The 23,661-nt window shown below is 38.5% G+C and overlaps 1 protein-coding gene across 3 annotated transcripts in view; it reads right to left on the bottom strand.

Moving 5' to 3' along the window:
- PTPRJ (protein tyrosine phosphatase receptor type J) overlaps window positions 1-23,661 on the bottom strand; it is a 656,092-nt gene that overhangs the window by 96,490 nt on the left and 535,941 nt on the right. For all 3 annotated transcript variants that reach the window (XM_044082858.1, XM_044082859.1, XM_044082860.1), the window contains 3 exons: window positions 20,923-20,934; window positions 20,728-20,815; window positions 5,267-5,357 (listed from right to left, as the gene is read on the bottom strand). In XM_044082858.1, the coding sequence (XP_043938793.1) occupies window positions 5,267-5,357; window positions 20,728-20,815; window positions 20,923-20,934 (191 nt within the window). The remainder of the gene's footprint in view (window positions 1-5,266; window positions 5,358-20,727; window positions 20,816-20,922; window positions 20,935-23,661) is intronic.

The following is a 23,661-nucleotide window of genomic DNA, read 5'->3' as shown; positions in this document are numbered from 1 at the left end:
CATGTTACTGCAGGCATTCTACGTTCCCTGATTCCTCTTCTCACTTCTTGACAGCCTGCTTCCTCCCATACCTGCTCCACGTTTCCTGCACTTTATCATTTGTGTCTCTATTTTCATTATCATTTTTGCCTTTATAATATCCTTACACAGCTTACATCAGCTGTCACTCTCATCTAAATTCTACCTTAAAACTTTAGCTTCTGTCTTTATACATTTTTAGTCCCTGAAATTTCATTTATCTCCTTTTAACACCACATTTATATTGCTACATTTTATGACTCATTTCTATATAGACAGCCATCAAACAAAACTGTTTGTCTTTAACCTTCACTTGATTGAGACTCCTTTATTGAACTTTTTTGACCCAAACTCCCCTGATGTATATCTTCCTTTATTTCCAACTTTTGGAAATTATTACCAGTTTTTTGGTTTCATTTTTCTTCTAGATGTAAAAACTCCCACCATCCTTTCATCCCTTTCTGGAATCACTCAGTAAACACTGCATGACATCTATCACCTTGTCCATAAAAACCCAACCAAGAAGTATTACTACACATGGAAACATAGGTCCAGCATACATGGTCTTTCTTCATTTGTTATATATTGCACCCTTCCCTTCCCTTCCCTTTAAATATATTTGTTATATGTCCCCTGAACAGTGTGCAACATCTTTCACTCCACCAGAACCAGGAAGTGCATGAACAAATGTAACATTCAGGAAGGTTATCTATTTATCGATCAATATACTTCCCACCCTACTCCTTTTTGTGAAATGTGAGTTTACTATCTGCTTTGCTTTCTAATAGCTTTGTTTTTCCACACGGTTCAGTTTTAAAGCCAATTAAAGTTTATTTTTTGAGGAACCCTGCTCATTGATTAGAACAAATAACAATAATGAACAAAACTAACAAAAAATGTGAAACTACTTGCAGAAATGACAGCGTAACATTACTCGTTAGCCAGTGTTGTGATATCTTAGATATATCATGCTAAAACACCAGAGTCCTTCTCATGTACATAATAATATCATTATTGTTTCATTATTGTACCTTTTCTATTTGTCATCATAACCCATCAACTTAACCTTACCATCATTTTCAACAAAACATATCCATGGTAAAACTCTATTATGTTTTTGAATCTTCATCCTACATTATAATCTATACCTTGTATGTTCTGACCAGGCTTTTCTATTCAGTGATGCTTATAAAAATGTTCATACAAAATGACCTCACTCACACCAGGCAATATCACATAATTAAACACAGCCTTAAGAAAGACCTTAATAACACAGATTAACATAACTAGTCACAATGAGCACCAAAAGTACTTTATGGCTGCCGAAACATGCAGCCCAGCACTAAGCCATAAAATTATAACAATGAATCGTCCAGCAGAGGTTCAACAACTGCTAGGTAATACCTGAAACCATTACCAAGATGTCAATCAAAACACAATAAACTGAACCAAAATGAAACATGCTATCCAAAAGTCACGGGCAAGTATCATTACTCTAGGCTCTCTATTTCCTAGCAATGCTTCCAGAGTATTACTTTCACCCACTTTTATCAGTTTAGTACCTCTGACCTATTAATTTCACTCTACTGCTGTACCTCTACAAGTCTACATCATCCACTTTGTCTCAGTCTTACAATCTTTCTTTTCCATCAGCACAATTTCCATTCCACATCTACTATCAGTGCTACTACTGCTGTTAACTAATATTTACCTTATTCACCGCTTGCTAGACCCTAATTGGTTGGCTTATGTTTTTCACTCCAAATCTAGTCCTGAATGATTTTCCTATTTATCTGAAAATTTTAGCCATAGTTATTCAAGTTATTAACTCTTGCAGTTATTTGCTAGTTTGATATGTTTCAAATGCAATTATACAACTGTTGTATTTTTTTCACTGCAACCTTTTTTTTTCTTCTTTTTCCTTACTGTCTATGAGTACATCTTCAAACAATTTGTATATATTATTGTACTCCATTACTAGTAAGTTTTTAGGCTAAGGTTATGTGTACCTACTCTGTATTATTTTATTTTTTGACATTTTTATTTTTGGCCTATTAATTGTTGGAGTTGTTCTCCCTGGGCCTCCACTGAAAAGGGGCTAAGTATTCTCAGCCCAGTGAATAATCCCAGTAAACAAATGTAAAACAAATAAAATAAATAAATAAAGTAAATGCCTGAAACCGTCTAAGTGACAACAATTATAAATGGAAAAGAATAAACTTTGATAATTCTCCCCCAGCTACACAATATTTTAAATAAACAATCTAGAATTATTATTCACAGATAACATGGGTAGACTTCCCATACATGTCAAACAGAGCACCTTACTGGACCCTCTTCAAGAGAAATATTGATGAGTGGATGGGAAATGGAAAATTCACCCCTGAGATTACTCCAGTGTCTCTACTTGACAGAGGTACTGGGAACTAAGGTCGGGTGGCATGATGCCAGGGTAATCCTATGGGCTAGGCTTGTAAAGGCTCTGAGGTCAATAGCCTAGTACACACCTATGAACCTATGAACATATCACCAGACACAGTCACAGAAATGATAATTAGCTACCTAATCATATCTCCAAAAACAAATATTGTTATTGATAAGACCCAAAAAGTAGTTATATACCCCATCACATTAGCAATACCTTAAACTAAGTACACAGAATCTTGCCCCCCTGCATAACGACTCGGCTTCAGTGAAAGTGCACTTTTTTCTTTGAAATGTACTTTCGCTGAAATGGTCATCTGCTTTGTTTGTTCAATGTAACGTATTTTCGAATAAAGTAGATCCACATATATATATATATATATATATATATATATATATATATATATATATATTTACACACTGTCTACAATATTGCAAACATTGTCAAATATCATCACTCATTGAGAGAAAAGCATTGGTTAGGAAAACGGCTACAGAGGGTCTCAAACATAAGGTCTATAAGTGGCATAAACTTAAGTGTAATGTGGCATTGTATTACATATAAAAATATAACAGAAGAGGTGGTTAACATCCCATAACACGGTAACATCTTTAAATATTTTCACAAATAGACACACACTAAGAAATTTCCCATTTCTGGAAATGACTGTCCATGTGTAACAAGTACAAAACCTCCCTAGCAACTTTTATACCACTCTGAACTACTAGGTGAATGATCAGAAATGTTTTCTTACGTAGGTGAGGAAAATCTACTCAGTGAGTGTCACTATTAGACTGTACCAGTACTGAATAATATAAAGAGCTTTGGGGTGGTCTAAGCAAGACTTTAGGAACCTGAAAAAGAACCATTATTTAAGTTCCATTCATATCTATTTAATATATTTGATCACATAACTATTATCACATCTCTGAATATTTATCAGTATGCAAACAACCACAGCTGTTTTGAGTACTTCTTTACCTTGGACTAAATTAAAAGCAAAGCAAGAGTCAACCAAAACTCAATAAGACTGCCAGTGTCCTAAAACAAATGCTACATTTTCTGCACAGACTCATGAGTGGCAGAATTTTCAACTGTTCCATAGAAGTAGTTCAATTTTGTTATCCATGCAATCAAATAAATCTTGAGTCTTGCCCTGTTATTCTAAGAGATGTCAGCAAAGTAGATTATACACTTGCTTCCATCCTTCATGAAGCATCCACCGAAGTCTAACACGTCTGTTTTCCAAGTCACTTTTGACAGCTTACCAAATATATTCACCCTCTTCCTCTTTCTCATCCTTTTTCTCCCAGTCCTTCCCCAGTTCAAAATTTTCAAGACGGCCATTACCCTTTTCTGGTTGCACCACCAATAATTCCTTCATGGCATTATTCAGTGATGGAGGCAATGCTTTCAGAGCAACTCAAACCAGATAAGCAGAAATAAACAGTTACATCCTCTTAGGAACACTGAAATTAATAACATATATTGAATGCATACTGTAGAGATGTCTTTACACCTTCACAAAGCTGTACTCTGCTCTGTGCAGTGATCTCTGAAGAAAATTATCATAAACCATTGCCATACTTCTTTCAGCTGTCATCCTTTCACCTAGTCATAACCATGACACAACCTGATTTTCTTTCAGACTGAGTCCTACACTACACCAAAAGCAGTCTTCATTAAACATAAAGTCAGTCTGATATCAAAGATGGCAGACTACATTCATTCCATATTCCCAATGATCTCTTAGAAATATCTGTCCCTTGTGTCATTTTACTGTCTGCGAAGTCAAGACAGGCAGTCTCTTTCTCGCCTTTAAATTCTCTGCGTAATAGCAAATTAGACCATCTAGACTTATGCTCCAGGATTATCAGTTTCTGTTTTATATAAACACCCTGGTTCCTTAATTCTGTAAACCCATTTTGCACTTCACCTACATTCAATTCAAGGAGCAACACAGCATCTTAATGCTCCTTCAAATCACGGAATCATGCACTGTATATCCCACAGTTCAAAAGACCACAAACTCTATTTAACTGCAACTTTATTGTAACCAGTTACGATTTTTTACTGATATAGGGCTAAACACCAACCTTCAGTACATATCTTCCTAATTTTTTTACCCAAATATGAGGCCACTATGTTTAAAGTGAGTCAGTAAGTTAGTGAAACCAAAAATAGAGCAAAATGCCAGCTTTAAATGCAAAAATGTGTTTTAAATAAGCTTCGTAGAGCAGCTGAACAGAAAGACCAATCTGTTGAAGTATTATGTCACTACCTGTCCATCTACTTTTAATTAAGAGGAATTCTCCAGTTAATGTCACTTTTTGAAGTTTTTATTTTACTTCTGCAGCTTTTGTTATCCATGAAACATACTCTAAATGGAAGAAATGGCTTTCAAAGCCTTGTTCTGCTTAAGCAGCTGTCTCAAGGTAACAAAGTAAACAGATGAGGGCTGTGAATTTGTGGGAGAATGATCTTTAAACAATTCTACAGTAATGAAAAACAAGCTTCTTTATTTTTTTTTTTTTTCGCCACTACGCATTTTAGTCAAAGGTGTCTGACTAAATAACACAGTATAACAATGAACAGGTGACATAAACTAGCCCAGACAGTACTATACCAAGCAGGTGGGTCTCCTAGTACTGATCCACTTGGTTATATAAGCAAACAAAAACAATAGATTATGTATAGCTTCAGACATCAATAGTAAATCACTATAAATATAATGCATACATTACGTGATACAAATAAAAGTATCTGAAATACGTTAGTTAAATTCATAAACAATTTCAGTGTAAATAAACAGAAATAGCTTACATGGTAAGACATTAGCATATCGATTTTTCTGTTTATTTTCAGGATGTTCAGCTGCACGTTTAAACTGATCGATTCCAACAGGCCTAAGATCCTAAAGTAAAAAAAATACACATTTGTTTAGTAACATATGTTTGTAACATCTACATCTATTTTTCACAGAAGTACTGTACACATTTCTAGAGTTACAAAGCTGTGACTCAAATATTTATCAAAATCACAGTACAAGTATTAATAATGTACAAAAAGTATGCCATACAGTGCTAGCATTTCTTTCAAAAAATGGTGATTTTTAATGGAGGTTTGAGAGATTTACAAGTAAAATTAACAGAATTAGCACATAAAGAAGCAAAACTATAGGATATGGAAATCAGAACTTTCTAGTGGCAGAAAATAATCTAGACAGAGTTATTGAACCTGAATATATACAAATGTGTATGATTTAACGTTTCTCTGCATGCAGTGATAGCATTCAATAATCTTGAACAAAACAACGATGCAGCTTTTGTACAACTATCTATGAACCTATCCCTCTATAAACCAATTGAATAATTGCCGGAAAGTGGGACCTGTGCAAGAAAAAAAAAAAAAACACTCACATGTCCACTTATTCCAGTTCTAGTTTCATGCTGAACCCAAATACTGCCATGTTATCCCCTGTTAACAACAGTCATATCAAGGACAGCAAGTGGGTACCTAATCTATCAGTATTTATCTGTGAAATAAAGAAACTTATCCTCGGTTGTATTTTAAAGTTTTAAAAGAATAAAAATTAAAAAACAAAGTGGCATTACTCACACTCCACTTGACTATCTGACTGCAGACCACTCTACCAACATACTCTGGTTTACCTTCTTATGCTGCAAGAGCAGCTTCTTCTCCAGTCCAGAGCTTGTTAACCCTACTCTGGATCTCTATCCAGTTTGATTTAACTGCGTACAATCTGAATTACATGATTGCTTATCAGCTACTATACAGCCCTTACAAAGGGTGTCCAATTTTACTGTGTAAGGTTACTACTATCCAAATAGTAGTTTGACCAAAACTTGCAAGGCTATTTAGGACTGGTCTGTACAGTGTCCTCAAATACATATGCAAGTACTCTAAGAGCTTAAATGTATCTCACAAATATTAGCCACAAACATAGGTTGAAACATATTTAATAATAAATAATAAAAGAACAAGACACTACTCGATCAATCAACACAGTAACTTCAGAGTTCAAAATCACAGGAAATATTTTAAAATAACATTGCAGGACAGTCTCAAATAAATACAGAAAACATCTAAACTAATCTTTACTATATTCATATCTATATCTAAAAGAGATACTATGCCCTAAATCTTACTTACAACAAGGCAAGTGTACATGATGATGATGATGGATATTCTTGCTAGGTCCAAGATAAAATACAAAATGCACAGTCTCTCTCTGAGAGAGTTCTTAAATTAATATCACATTTTGCTGCTTGGTTAGCTTGGAAGACATAACTTTTTGTGACCTGACTTCAGTTCCCTGGCTAAAACAGAAACTAACAGACTTTAACATCTCTGTGTTAAAAATACATATCTCTCAGATGTTTGCAGATCTTGGAAGTCGTAAAACAATAAAACACTTACATTTGAAACCTAGTAATGACTTCTCTTTCAAGACAATACAAAAACTTCTAGCTCTAGACATAGCAACTGCTACTGACCTGAAAGTGAGAGATAACATCTTTTGTTTATGGCCCAGCTATAAAGTAATTTAACCTAAACTATTCTTAAGTTTTGTAGGTTAATCTTTTATATCTCAGCAGGGTTCACTGTGGATACATCTTAGCTCAGTACATAACATACAGTTCTGCATAAATATTATGAATGTTCACAAATGACAGAATTATTTACAACATTCCAGATAGCAGAGCTGACAATATTTTCCTATATCACATTACCCCCCCCCCCGAAAACGCAACCTAGTTTTTCAAGTGACCCTTGAGAAATGTTGCTTGAGAGGGTTGAGCCTATCTGGGAACACCTTACCCCATTCTCTGTCTTGAGAGCCCATCTGCATTGGCATTGCTAACCCCACTGTGTTGCTGCACTGTCATATCATATGCTTGCAACCCTAGGCACCACTTTAGTAACTTGGCATTTTGCTGGCTGGCTCGATGTAGCCATGTTAAGGGATTGTGGTCTGTAACTACAGTGAATTTCCTTCCATACAGAGAAGGATGAAGTTTCTGCAGTGCCCACACTATGGCTAGGCATTCCTTTTCTACAGTTGCATAGCATTCCTCCCTGGGTTGGAGCCTATAACTGAGACATTCCACTGGGTGCCCTTCTTCCTCGGAGGAAACCTGGCCAAGTACAGCTCCCACCCCATGGTTTGAAGAATCCACCTGCACAACAAATTATTTGCTGTAATCTGGAGTGGCCAACACACAGGGTCCTCCCACAGCTCCATTAAGCTTCTGGAATGCCTGCTCACATGCTGGGGTCCACACAACCTTATCTGGCATGTTTTTATCCTGTTAGGTATGGCAGAAGAGCAGCTATGGTACTATAATTGGGGACAAACGTTCTGTAGTACCCTGCTATCCTTAAGAATGCCCTCACCTGCTTTTTGGTAACAGGGGCAGGCTATACATGAATGGCTTCCACCTTGGCAGGTTCTGGCCTGATCTTACCATTCTCCACTCTATGTCCCAGATAGAATACCTCTGCCATACCCATTTGATATTCGCTGGGCTTAATGGTCAACCCTGCCCTCTGTAGTCTGCCCAGCACCTCCCTGATATGCTGAAGGTGCTCTTTCTAGGAATGGCTAGGTCAAAATCTCCTGCTCCTGCTTGGAGCTGGAAAGTCACAGGGCACCTTTCATCCCAAAGGGCATCTTTGTGAACTCATACAAGCCAAAAGGCGTTACAAAGGCTGACCTCTCTCTAGCACTGGGAGTCAAGGGCACCTGCCAGTAACCCTTGGTAAGATCAATAATGGTAAGATAATTAACCCCATGCATCTGCTATAAGGGCTTCATTTGTCCTAGACATGGGGTAAGCATCTGACTCTGCATGACTATTTAAGTTCCTGTAGTCCACAAAGAACCTGGTGCTGCCATCCTTCTTTGGTAACAGCACCACTGCTGGATTCCTGAATTACCCCTTGTTCTAGCATTTCCTGTATCTCTCAGGCATCATATAAGGGGCCTGCTTAATAGGCCTTTGGGGTCCTGTATGCACATGGTGCTGCACCAGGTGGGTGCACTGTGGTTTCCCAGTGAACATGTCCCCAAACTCCTGTAACACTGCCCGGATTTCTCAAACCTGGGTAGGGGATAGCTGCTAGGACATTGCTAACCCTTACACTGAAGTGTCAGTCTGAGCTTCACTGAAGAGATCAGGGACCAGCCATCTCTCTCAGACTCCTCCTGCCATCCACTGCAAATACTCAGCATGAGGGCTTCCCTATCATGGTATGGTTTCATCATGTTAACATGGTAAAATTTATGCCCCTGCTTCCAGCCTAGCAGTTCTACTATGTAGTTAAGATTACTGACCTCCCTTACTACCTTGTAGGGTCTCTCCCAAGCTGCCTGCAGCTTGCTGTTTCTGACAGGAATGAGAACATTTACCTTTACCTGCTGCTCTACAGCATACTCTCTAGCTTGACCATTCCTGGCATACCAGAGCTTATTCTGCTGTTGGGCTTCTGCCAGGTTCTCCTGGGCCAAGCACATGAGTTCCCCGAGCCTTGTCCTGAGGTTTAGAACATATGCCACAACACACTCCTTGTGAGATTCACACTCACCCTCCCACTCATTTTGAATCAAATCTAAAGGTCCCCTCACCCAATGCCAATACAGAAACTCAAAGGGTGAAATACCAGTGGATTCCTGGGGAACCTTTCTGTAAGCAAACAACAGATGGGGCAAATATTTGTCCCACCCCTTCTTAAACTGTTCTGCAAATACCTGTAGCATTGTCTTGAAGATAGAGTTTAACCTCTCAACAAGACCATTAGTCTAGGGATGGTAGGGGGTGATCTTTAAGTGCTTCACCCCACAGTACTTCCACAGACAAACCAACAGGTCTGACGTGAAACTGGCACCTCTGTCAGTCAATATTTTTTTTGGGAAACCTACCCTGCTGAAAATCTCTAACAAAGCATTTGCCACCTTTTCTGCCTCAGTAGAGGACAGAAACACCACCTCAGGGTATCTCGTAGCATAATCTACTACCACTAGGATATATTTTTTCCCTGTAGAACATGGGGTACTCAGAGGCCCCACAATATCCACAGCTACCCTCTGAGATGGCTCCTCAATCACTGGTAAAGGCATCAAAGGGGGTTTCACCTTGTCTCCTGCCTTGCCTGTTTTTGGCACTTCTCACAGGTCCTGCAGCACCCTGTTACATTTCTGGAAATCCAAGGCCAATAAAGGATCTGCATAATACATATCTCTGTATGTTTTATGCCCCAATTACCTGCAAAGAGAATATCATGGGCTATGGCTAGAAGTGCCAGATGGTAGGTTCTGGGCACTATCAACTGCTGTATTCTTTCACCCTCTAGCCTTCCCTTAGGGGTCCACTTTCTATACAGTAACCCTTTGTCCTAGTATACAGATTTCCCCTTCCCTTGAGAATCAGGTGCCTCACTAGCTACCTCCCTCAGGCTTTGTAGTGTAGGGTTTGAGAGCTGAGCCTGTCTCAACTCTCTCCTTGTAATCCTTCACAGCTCCCCTTCCACAGGAAGTCTTGTATTGTCTGTCAGCAGTGCCTCGCTGTCAGTCTGGGTACTACTACTACTCACCTCTGCCCCTGCAGTCACTCTGTCCAAGGGAACATAAGTACCCACAAGCAGCTGTGGCTCTTCTTCAGCCTCACAGATACAGGGTAGCTCCCTCCCTGAAGTAACCACCTCAGCAGTCCTGGCTGCAAGTGTTTGGTCTGTCTGGGTCTCTTCCAGGCTACCAGACCTACATGCTTGTCTCCAAACCTGACTGCATGTACCTGCATGCACACAGGGTACTGCATTGTCAAACTCATTCCCTATCAGGACATCTGCAGAGATATCCTCAAACACACCTACTTGCTTGTTTCCTTTTCCACCCTCCCAGTCAAGGTGAACCCTAGTCAAAGGTATCTGGAATGGAGCCCCTCCTAAAGCACTGACTGGAGTAGACTGCCCAAGCAAGTAGACCTACTATGTAACCATTGCAGGTTTCACAATGGTTAGGTCAGAGGCTGTCTCTCACTTAGTGGTCTCTTTCCCATCCACTAAGATAGGATATAAACTCTTGTGGTAGTTTGGTACCCTTTTTGTCTCGAGACAACTTACTGCTGGCATTTTGTCATTCCCACTGACTGGCTCTCCCACCTTTTGTTCCCCACCTTACCTCCAAGGACATCTATATGCTACTTGGCCACACTGGTTGCATTTAAAACATTTAACCCTTGGTCCTGGACATGTACTTGGACTAGTGGCTTCCCCTGCTACTGGCAGACTCTGTTGGGGCAGTCTGGGTTCCCTTAGACCCATGAGCAGCACTGGGTGTTCATTTCCTGTGCAGTGATGCTCTGCTTGCTAGGTATATGTGTCCCTTCTTCCCCAACTCAACTGCAGTATTGCATTGTCTATCTGCTAACCAGATTCTCATGTCCTCAAGCAAAGTGCTAAGGGCTTGTTCCCCTCACCAAAATGTCTGCCAGCTCTTCAAAAGTGGTGACCCGACATCCACTCACCCACCTATGAAAATAAGTGCTTAGTTCAGCAATATACTCACACACACTTTCATCTGCCTTGAGTCTATGCTCATGAAACTTTTTTCTATAAGGTTCAGGTGTTAACTTAAAGCATTCTAAAATACATTTTTTTACAATATTATAATTTAGGCAATCAGTATCAGACAATTCAGAAGTAGCAGTTACAGCTTTACCATGGAGTAAGGGGGTCAGGAACTATACCCAGAGCCATTGGTCAGCGTTATACTGTGTACATATACCCTCTCAACCATATAAATGAAACTATCAAAAGTATCCCCCTCTGTAAATTGTGGAAGAAATTTACTGACCTTTGTTGCTTCTGGGGTTCAGTTACTCCCTTCCCCATTACCTCTATGACTCTGGCAAAGAGTCAGCATCTCCTTTTCATGTTGCCTCTGCCTCTCCTTCTCCTCAGCCTCTAGATGTCACAGTTTCTCATTTTCCTCAACCACTAGACGTCTCAGTCTCTCTGCTGCTTCTATTTCCAAATTCTTGGCCTCCAGCTCAAGTCTCTAACTCCAGACGGATTTTTAAGTCCTCTGTGGAAAGGTTGAACTGTCCATTTTCTGACAGTTGTACATCTTCATGGCCGGCCTGGCTGTCCTCCCGATCACTGGTCTGCAATGCAGCTGTGCCCAAAGCTACAATCATTTCTGCCTTAGTCAAGTTGGCATGCACCAGTCCTTTAGCCTGGCACATCTCAGCCAACTGGGTCTTTGTCAGCTTGTCATACTCCTCTGCTGACCTGCTCTCACTGACTAACTAAGCTAACAAAAAATAAATAAAACAATTGTGATGTGAAACTCTGAATATTCACTGCATGGCTGATTAAGAGTACAAATACCTTCAGTGACTACTGTACACAGGCTACAGGAATTCAATATCCACACCACTGCAAGCCAATTAATATTTGATGTGGCTATCTCACCACTGCTAACCAGTTAACATGTGCTGTGGCTATTTCATCACCACCAACCAATTAATATGCGACACCCCTGCACTGGCACAGTAATCAAGGAACCTCAATCCTCAACAATGGCAACAGCTAGGGGATGTACACACTGGGAGGATGACAAGTACACACACACAGTAAACTGCAATTTCCCTTAAGAGTACACAGAGATCACCTTCAGTATGGGGATGGTTTTTTCCCCCTTTCTCCAGATCTCCAAAAGGATTCCGCACTGGGACAGCTATAGGGTTAAGATCTCATCTGAGAGGCCAAGCCAAGACCTCCAGCATCCTCTCTGTCCAACCAGTGCTTTGTGCCCCTGCCCAAGTAGCTGACACACACACACACACACACACACACACACACACACACACACACACACACACACACACACACACACACACACACACACACACACCTGAGGGAAGGCTGGCACAGGTTTACTAGCTATGCCCTCTTCTGCCCAGACTATTAGGTAGTTTTCACTGCCACCAGCCCCTACTTATCAGCTACTATAAGGCCATTACAAAGGGTGTCCATTCCTACTCTGTAAGGTTACTATTATCCAAATGGTAGTTTGCCCAAGACATGCAAGGCTATTTAGGACTGGCATGTACAGTGTCACCAGATACATATGCAAGTACACCAAGAGCTTAAATATGTCTCACAAATATCAGCCACAAAGATAGGTTTAAACATAATTAATAATAAATAATACAAGAACAAGACAATACTCAGTCAATCAACACAGTAACTTCAGTGTTCAAAATTACAGGAAATATTTTAAAACAACATTGCAGGACAGTCTCAAATAAACACAGAAAACATCTAAACTAATATTTACTATATTCCTATCTATATCTAAAAGAGATACTATGCGCTAAACCTTACTTACAGCAAGGCAAGTACAGATGAAGATGATGGATGTTCTTGCTAGGTCTAAGACAAAATACAAAATGCACAGTCTCTCTGTAAGATAGTTCTTAAATTAATATCATTGCTGGGTTAGGTTGGATGACATCACTTTTTGTCACCCGACTTCAGTTCCCACGCTAAAACAGAAACTAACAGAATTCAACATCTCTGTGTTAAAATACATATCTCCCCAATGTTTGCAGATCTTGGAAGTTGTAAAACAATAAAATGCTTTTACAGTTGAAATCTAGTAATTATTTCTCTTTCAAGATAATACAAACATTTCTAACACTAGACATTGTGTCTGCTACTGAACTGAAACTGAGAGATAACATATTTTGTTCATGGCTCAGCTATAAAGTAACTTAGCCTCAACTATTCTCAAGTTTTGCAGGTTAATCTTTTATGTTCCAGCAGGGTACAAACTGGATACATCTTAGCTCAGTACATATACAGTTTTGTATAAATCATATCAAAATTCACAAATGACATACAATTATTTACAAAATTCCAGATAGCTGGGCTGGCAATATTTCCCTATATCATAATACATATAAATAGTTCTACTTATTTATATCTAAAAATATTTTAGAAAATACATGTTCTTAGCTGTGCCAGTTGTATTTTTATTTTTTTACTTTTAAAGGAAAGTGCCCAAACCAAACAAAGTCTAGAGCCTCCATGTGACTGATAAACACAGCCTTATAACTTAAGCAATTTTTAAGAGTTTAAAATAAGAATTGAAAATATTTTAGTACTTTTCAGTATTTTGGTGTAACAAACAAACATCTGGCACTCACAAATGTTCATTTATAGTATTTTTTCTTGACAACAGAGCAAGGTTCACTGCATGCATGGGATAACTTAAATACCCAGTACAATTATTAAGTGGAAAACAAGACTTTTTCAAATAGTGGCTGTGTGAATTAGTACAAATATGATTCTACAGTTAAACATTACCTCATTTATTTGGAGTCTAAACTACATCATTAATAAAAACAAACTAATAGTTAAGAGATTGACTTCCAGCACATAACACATCCGTAGAACTGAATCCTCTCAAGTTTTATTAGCTCTACTTAGAAAAAAAAATGATTATCAGTAAATGGACACTTATCACCCATGGTGCAACATATAAATCCTCTATTGAAAGTATGAATACTGCATCTGCAAGCAGAACAGAGAGACTAAAGGTATGGATCGGGCAAAATATATACTATACCCCAGACTATGGATTCTTAAGAGTAGTTCTTTTACTCCAAGGAATAGAGATATTGATGACAGTATATGTACATGGCATGGGCTTGGTGGGATGCAGGGTACTTTAATGACACTATTGCAAGTTTCACATTTCCAAATTGTACTTTATTTTCATAGTTTGGGAACTGCATGTATGGGTCTGGGACTTATGATAGGGAGTCAGATGTTAAGTACCGTTCTGTTTTAAAACAACTGTATAATAGACAGGAGCATTAGTATACAGTGACTTTCACAAGTAGGAAACTATTGTATGATAATAAACATTTATTCTGCAACACAGGATGAAGTGTGCTAGTTAAAAGATGATATGCAGGCAGTAAATACTATTCCATACATTGAACAGCCTATAATGTACATTCATATGATGCATACCAGACTAGGATAGGCAAGGCTGGATATAAATTTCTTCCTCCTTCCTTCCTACAATGTTTTGATGAAATATATGTACTGCAGAGCATTTTCACTGACAACTTATTTCTTTTCACAGAGTAAATTAAATAGAATTCATATTGACAACAATTATTAAAAACAATTATACAATAAAATGCATCTTACTGCTGTGTGTAACATGAACATAATACCTTGTAGGAAGTTGTTAATGTCAGATATATATATTTAATTTTAAATCTAGGGGTGGGGAAGAATTCAGTCTTTACTACTGCAGTGCCTTATTTACTGTACTGACTGCATTTATATACTAAAATCACTTCAATAGTCACCACAGTATAAAAACTTTGTGCATTCTCAGTGGCAATATTTTCAGTAAAACGTTTATGGTTATTAAAGTGCAGATATTTAAAATAATGTGCAAACTGAAAAATAATAAAAAAATAAATAAAAATGTAATTTGCAACAAACTTGACTTTCACTTTCAAAGCAGTGGAAACTATCACACTTCCTAAATCGCGAAAGTAATAACTTCAAAAATGTGGGTGATATAAATGAAGAAGGGCAGATAATGTAGTGATAAATGCTTTAACAGTACAGACATCTGATGGATCTGCCATGCAAAGCAGCAAGGCCAGACTCTGTAAAACATTGCAGCATTGATAGCATACAGGAATAAGGCCCTGACTACAATCCTAGAAACTTGAGTTTGACTAGTGACTCAAGCATTTGATGATACTGACAAGGAGGATGACTGGATTCATTCTTGGGGAAGGAGGGGCAGAGACAGTTGCACATGCCTCCAATATTCTTTGGAGGAGGGGCATAAAAACAGATGGCAGCTTGGTTGTTGGTATTAGGATCATCAAGCCACTAGTGAGTGGTGGCCATCAAGGTGAAACATACAGAAGGTAGCATTTGCAAGAGCCACTGCAGGTGAGAAAATAAGCTAAAAAAATTGCAGAACATGTAAAATATCTGCAATTTCATAAGGATCAGAACCTTGGTAGCAGAATTTTGAAAAGTTTTGGACTAGCTGTAGAAACTGGACAGCCATCCAATGAAACTTTAGATAGATAATACAGCAGTAAAAAGAGAAAATAAATGAAATAATGTCTGCAGCCAAATCCAAGTGACTTTAACCAGATGATTTTCCATAGACAATGAAATATTCCCTCACTGCTACCTGTGGTCCTTTAGAGCCCAAAGCCTCATCCAAACCGTGAACTGTTTATATTAAAACTGAGGAGATATGAGACACAAGAAAAGAAATGAACTGAGTCTGCAGTGCAAGAATCGTGATAACTTTAGATATTTGTAGAACCCCATGCATAGAAGGAAAGTAGACAAACGTTCACAGCTTCATCTTAAACATCGCAATTACACCTTAAATCTGCTTGCCTAATAAAGGCTCCTACCATGTATGGCATGAAAAGTAAGGCAGCTAATTATGCCTTTATAGCATAACACAGTCCAACACATATGCTTATGAAGAATTTATTTCCCAAAACTTCTCACTTTTAGAAGCAAGTCTAAAGTACTCGCAGGTTTGTAGCTGTGAGAGAGACTTCAAACAAAGACAAAAATGGAATGGAAATATTGATCTCTCTTCAAAAACAAATGATATTGCCCGAATCTAGATTGAAAAGGGCCAGCAGGTCAAAAACTAATATGTAGTTCTCCAGATATATTTATTTATTTTATTTATTTTTATTTAACATTTGTTGACCGGGAAAGTCCAACTAGGTTCCACAGATCCTGTTTTCAGCAGAGGCCCGGGGAGAAATGCTTCAGAACCATGTTTTTAGAATGTGGGAGGAAACCGGAGTACCCGGAGGAAACCAACACGAACGCAGGGAGAACATGCAAACTCCATACAGAAGGCACCCCAGCCAAGAATCGAACTGGAGAACCTCTTGCTGTGAGGCGACAGCATTAACTGCTGCACCACTGCACCGCCATATGCATAACATTTTCTTTATAACATTATTCAGAAATAGAACACTGAAAATAGGTCAGTTGCCCTGAAGATCATACAGATCTGAAGACTGCTTCTTGAGAACTATGGTCCCTATAACCTCCTTTAAGGACAGTATAAATCCCACTAATCATGGAGGGAAGAACTATTTCATACAGCAATGGACTGAGGACCCAGGAAACAAGCAATTACTAGTCTAATTAATCTAAAGTCATTATAGTAAGCTGAACAGATGCTGGAGGCTGTTGTCCTAATGTCATTAATGTCTGCTGTCCAAAATACTGCTTATATTTCCAACATAATGACATATTGGTAATACAGTGATGTTTCCCATCAGAACTGAGTCCTGATCTTTGAAAATTTGAGCTAAGTCGCCCATTGCAACAAGTAAAACATCACCTAGCCATAGGAAGGGATGACCAATTCAAATGGACCATGACCTGAAAGACCTTGGCAGACTGATATGAAGATGTAGCTCTAGATACAAATTCTGTATTTTATGTGCCATTTTGAAAAAGAGAACTGAAAATATGCTACCAGCAAAAGTCTGTCTTTAGTTATGTTGGAGGATTTGCAGATATATACATCCTGTGTTGTTTGCTGAAGGTCAGAGTTCACCATCATACTGCTACTTGTACCTCTCAGTTTTAAATGTGTGAAAATGAACAGATGTCATGGACTCCAGAATGCTCACCACCATGTTATGAAAAGAATTTACCATCTGCTGAGACATCTTTGATATCCCAAGAGCCATTACCTGAGACCTGTAAGACCTGTAGGAGTATCTGTCCTTTTCTTCTATCTGCCATATATTCAAATACTGGACAGTCTAGGTCATGAAATCTCTTTGAAAAATGGATCTATGTTTAGATCCTCATTGACTATTCCCAACAGGAAGATTATATCCAAGAATATCTTAGACTTGGTATTAACCAACATGAGTAACCACTGGAGCCTCAATACAGTGTCATCTTCCCTAGTAAGATCCAACCACAAAGCAGTCACTTTCGAAGTCATCATCTCCCCCAACCCTCCCCCCCTCCCCCAGCTAGGGTCAAACAAAAAAACTTCTCCAAAGCTGATTATAACCTGTTGAGGGAAGGTATAAACAGCTTTACAGCCCCTTCCCCCTCCACAGGAACTGGCATATATGTCCAAACCTACACCAAAGTATGATATGAGCATTTATATAGCTGCATGAAATCAGGAATACCTGACAGGACAAAATCCTCCTCAAGGAAGAGTAAACCTGTCTGGTGGATATCTACAATAAATAAACTCTATAATAAAAGGAAAAAAAAATGCTGTTCAGGACCAAAAAAGAGCAGGTGCCTAATTGGAAGCAATCTTTCCTTAGCCTGAACAAGCAAATAAGAGCACTAGTGAAATCCTCCAAAGCAAACTTTGAGTCCAAACTGGCCACATCTACTAAAGACAAATTATAAGGCCTTATTCACATATCTCCACAGTCTCAAAGGAAGCACTCAGATCTGCTCAGAACTGATGGTCAAGGACACCACATACACAAACACCAATATAACAAACACCATAGGTATAGCCAACCTGCTGGCAGACAGTTTCAGTGAAAACTTCACTTCTCCGTCCCCCCATCAGTAAATCAGGACATCCCCAGAATATGCCCCCTCTATCCTTACCTCTAGGAAGCAAGTCATCACTGCCCTCTCAAAGGCAAAAAATACAGCCTCCATGGGACCCGATAACATCCCAGGCTGTATCCTACATGAACTCAGGCAGGAACTTGCAGCACCATTAGGCCCCCTATTCAATCAAAGCATGAGTACCAGCTTCATCCCAGCTGAGTGGAGAACAGCCAATGTCATCCTTTGTACAAAGGTGGAGTGTCCAACAATCTAGGAAATTATAGACCCATCAGCCTAACTAGTCTGATCTGCAAGGCCATGGAACAGATTATCATGGACCTCATTAATAAGGATACTGGCAGCCTTCAAACACTCAGTTCCACACAGTTTGGCTTTGTCAAGGGGAGGTCATGCCTGTTAAATTTGGTCAATTTCATTGAGACTGTCACACAGCCTACCTTGACCTGGTCAAAGCCTTCGATACTATTCCCCACTCGGGTATAACAGATAAACTCTCTCAACTAGGCATCAATCTGTATGTTACTAGATGTGTAGCAAACTGGCTCACTGATAGAACCTAGCTAGTCAAAATAGGAGAAGCCACCTCAAGCTGTAGACCCGTAATGAGCAGTGTACCCCTGGGATTGGTTTTGGGGCATCTACTGTTTGGGATATACTTTTCTGAGATGCAGGCCAAAACCAGTGGGCTATAGCTGACCAAGTTTACAGATGACTGCAAGCTGGGTGCTGTCATCAATTCCGCTAGTGATATGGACATCCTCCAAGAGGGTCTCACCCAAACAAATGGCTAATGCCAGAAACATGGTCTCAAACTGAATGCCAAAATATGCACCATCCCCTTTGGGGTGGGTGACGTCTCCACAACTTATCACATTAATAACAAGGTCCTAAGCATGCAATCAGTTGTGAGGGACTTGGGCACCAAGGCTAATAGCAAACTGACTTTTGACCACCATATTGCCTCTGTTGTATGGAAAGCTTTCTACATGGCCCACCTCCTTAGAAAGAGTATCTCATCCAGGGACAAGGAGGTCATAACATCCCTATATTCTTCCAAGACCCATTACTGAGTTCAATGCCCTTTTGGCATTTGCCTCACAAAACACATGCAGCAGCTGAAGGGACCAAAGAGGTTCCTCACCAGGAGAATCCAGGGCCTCAAACATCTGTCCAACAGAGATGGGCTAAAAGCCCTGCCCCTCTACTCAGTCTCATACAGACTCCACTGAGCTGACCTCCTTTTGGCATACAAAGCAATCTCAGACCCTGCCTTAATGGGATTGATGCATATCTGCAAGTCAAGCTTCAATTCAGTAATCCCCACACCTGACCTCAACCTGGTCTGTGACATCAACAGGACTTGTTGGTAGGACAGATTTGTGTCCCTGAGACTCCCCTTTCTGTAGAATACACTCCCTCTCCACTTCAAGCAGAGTATTTCATTAACCCTTTTTAAGTGCAACCTGGATAACTGGATGGGGAACAGAAAACACACCTCTGGGATTCCACCTGTGTCCCTGCTGGACAGGAGCATCAGGTGCTGATTTTTTGGAACTTGAGCTAAATTCTTGGCTAGGCCTGTAAGAGCCTCAGGGCTAACAGCCTATAACCTAGTAACTTCCTATGACCCTTTGATTTGTATTTTATGTAAGTGGTAGCATCAAAAACTCAAGCCTCTCCACAAGTTGGCAACACTGAACAGATAAATCATCTCTTTGTTCATCTAGTTGTTAAAATCTCCGATTTATGCAATCAAGGTGTGCCAAAACTGAGCTGATCAGGAAATCAGTAAACTGCTGATTTAACACAATGAAATTAGATGACAGTCAGTACAGAAAAAGAGAAATCTGCAAAGAAATGAACTTAAAAGGGGCACAATCACACATGCCCCAATATGGTGCTCAAGTGACATTATTCAGACTAGTGATGGTCACTATTCTAGTCTGGGACTTCATCTTCATATTAAAAAGTTGTTAACCAATGGTTCCTATCCCACTGCATAAGGAGTCCTTTTGTATTTCATACTTTTTTTTTGGTTGTATATTTTGGACTACTTCTTTAGTCACAGTATCATGTGTGTTTGTTTATTTGTCCTATCCCATTGCTCCAAGCAAGGGGAATAATGTCCTGTATACGTGTACTCAGCACAAACATCTGTTAGTAGATATGGTGGTTAAATAAAATGTCATATGTTAGGGGAGAAAAAATGCTCTTCTACATCATATGTAAACTGAGACATATGGACACTAGAGAGATTAATAGTATTTTCTGAATTGTGCTTCTTATTTTTAGAATGAAGGATATTTGTGTAATATGCTTATCTTATAAACTGATGATTGAAGGTTGCATTTTACAAACATGCATTAATACAACTGCATGAACACCTGTTACTTTGACTTATTAAAATTGTGTGACTACCATAGATTTTAACACATGCAAAAGTTGTAAAACCTAATTATGCATACTTGTCTAATCTGCTCAACAATGGCTCTGAAATTTTGTTTGCCTACCATATAATTTTGTGACTCAGTTTAACTGTATATTAGTACACTGCCTATTAATGTAACAGGAATATAAAATATATTCTATTCAAAACTCATTACCTCAAAGTCCTGTGCAAATCCACAGTTAGAATCAGCATGCTGACTTTTATAGTAGTTCTCAAATTTTTCCAGTGCAACAGGGTTGTTGCTATAAATTAAAAAAAAGAAAGAAAAAAGGAACAAATTAATGATGTTCAACACATTTAAATGACCAATTACTAGTTTAAGAAACTTAAAAAAAAAAACTTTACTTACGTTTTTACTCTTCTGTTGAAAAGAAAAGAAATGCATATTATTTACAGAATAAAAATTTAAGTAGCTAATTATAAGTGGCAGTTTTGAAGAGACTGTGCAAATGTAATAAATAAAAATTGCAATCCAATGCTGCTACCATGAGAATTATAATAAATACTCACTATCAGACCAGCTACAGTGTTTGTAGTAAGTACCTTACATCAAAACAATTAACATCATATAATCTATAGGGTTCTCCTCTCTCTGTGCGATAAAGATGATTCAATAGCCTTTTGTTCCTATATCAGCATCTTCCAGGAAAATGGCTGAAGATGTCTGAGAAATCTGTGTGTGTGTGTGCATGGTTTTGTGTGTGTGTGTGTGTGTGTGTGTGTGTGTGTGTGTGTGTGTGTGTGTGTGTGTGTGTGTGTTTGTAGTGGGAGGATGTGGGAAGGAGAGAATTCTGCATGCATTCCTAGCTTGGGGGACGAATAGAATTTCTGACAAGAGCTGCAGCCTTTTGCAGAGACCTAGGGATCCACTACCGTAGGCTACTACCGTATGGATAGACTTGCCATCTGACCTGGTTTCTGAGGGACAGTTACAAATTTGAAGCTGCTGCTGTCCTGTCCCCAGCACTAAATCCATGCAGGATATAAAATGTTCTCATGAAACATCCTTAAGCTCTTATTCTGTTGTGGTACTTACAATGTCTGCTGACTTAACATTATGGTGACAAGTCTTCTGAGTAGCCCCTGTAGTTCTGTAGGCTTCACATGAGCCCTCTAACATCATACACTGGATCTGCAAGCAGGCATGCTCTCCTACAAATCTGATCCAGTATGTCTAAGTTCTGGTCCGCTGTGATTGTGGGATTGTGCCAATGCCAAGAAATGAACACTTTTGCATGTATGCATAAGCCATGCACTTAGACAATCTTGTGGTATCTGGATTTATTTTTTTTATTCATCATATAGTTTGACAGATGCCACCAAGGATAGTGCCAACAGTCTAACTAGAATCTAGACAAATGCCACTATCCTTCTAATCAGCTGAACACAAATATCAATCCATTTGTCATATATGCACATATAAAAGCTTCTAGAGTGCAGGTATATTACATTTAATGACTGTCACATAATTCAGATTTTTAATTATCTCACTACAGTAAACTGTGAAGATAAAGTAGTACTGAATCATGTTCTAAACTGCTGAGATGCCTTTATCACATATACTACAGATTTGTTGATCACTTTTCCCAAGGCTGGGCTTTAGCTTATAAAATAATGTTTCTCTAATGTTGCTAATTAGTTTGGTCCTCTTCAGGGGAAACCACTGAATACTAACACTATTAGATGAAAATATAATCTTACACAATATACCATGGAAAATTATTGTAAATCTTTGGTATAAACAGTTTAGATGATTTGTCATTAGTTGATTGTTGTACTTGACAGCAAGAAAGATGCTTGACAAGCTTCATATGGTGGAGGATGCTAATAGAATTGTTTTTTGTTATTATAAAAGAATCTGTATAAGACACATAATATCACGATCATGTAATAATATCATTTCTAGTGTTAAAAGTTAAAAAAATATGTTTGATGAACTTTCACTGGAAAAAAACAACATTTCAATAGACAAAGTATAACAGACCCATTGCAGAAAGTCTGTAGAATTTACGGATTTAAATTTTCTGTAATGTAACAAGTTTACTTTAACATATTTTGGAATTTATGATTAACTATAGATACAATGAACTGTTGACTTTGTATCTACTATTTTGACTGGTTGGTTAGTGAACTTGACATGATTTTGGTTTCTTCAATTGTCCCATCTTTTTATAATTGTAATGTAGTCAAATCCACTTCCCATCACACCTGGGTTGTCCATAGCTGTACAATTTGTTGTACCAATACTACACTCCTGAACACTTCCACTACGAGTGGATAAAAACGAATGCAGTCAAGAGCAGAATTCCCAAACTGCATTCACTGAAGGAAAAAAAAAGTCAAAACACTATTTTTAAGAGTTGTTTGAAGATGGGCAAGTCCCCCTGCACCACCCACATGTCCCAAACTTATATTTATTTAGTTATTGACATTTGTTAACCGGGAAAGTCCACTGAGTCAGAAACCCATTTTCAGTGGATGCCTGGGGAGAAAAGTTCCACAAAAGCTCTACAAATATGACATACTAAATGAAAATACAGAGCAAATTTTAACAAAAATACACTGAATTAGTTAATTCTTGCAACATATAGCTGATAGGTTGCTACAAGCAACTATATACCAACTCCACAGTTACAACAACTCAACGAATGGGGAAATTCCCACCAAAAGGTGATCACTTCTGACACAACTCCCTAGTGGCAATTTCCTATAGAGAAACTGTTGTCAATTAACCTTAGACTATTAAAGCTAAAGTATTTAATCTTTGTCCTGTAGTAGGTTACCCACTTGAACTTGCTGCTGACTCCCTCTATACTTCATTTAATGAAATAATTATATATATATATATATATATATATATATATATATATATATATATATATATATATTTTTTTTTTTTTTGGCAATGCTATATAGTCCTTCTTTACTTTCTGAAACTTTCCAGCAATGATTCTTTGCCATCCGTCAATACTGCACTCAACTAGTTTTAGTAAGAAGCTCTAAATAATCTTCCTTTAAAATAACTGAAATATAAAGTTTATTCAGTCTAACTTATCTTCATCATTTGATGGTTTACACTGGCATTTTT

This window comes from Protopterus annectens, chromosome 9.part0 (genome assembly GCF_019279795.1).
Source record: "Protopterus annectens isolate FY-2018-M chromosome 9.part0, PAN1.0, whole genome shotgun sequence".
Taxonomy (NCBI): domain Eukaryota; kingdom Metazoa; phylum Chordata; order Ceratodontiformes; family Protopteridae; genus Protopterus; species Protopterus annectens.
This window is presented reverse-complemented; position numbering and strand designations above follow the sequence as displayed.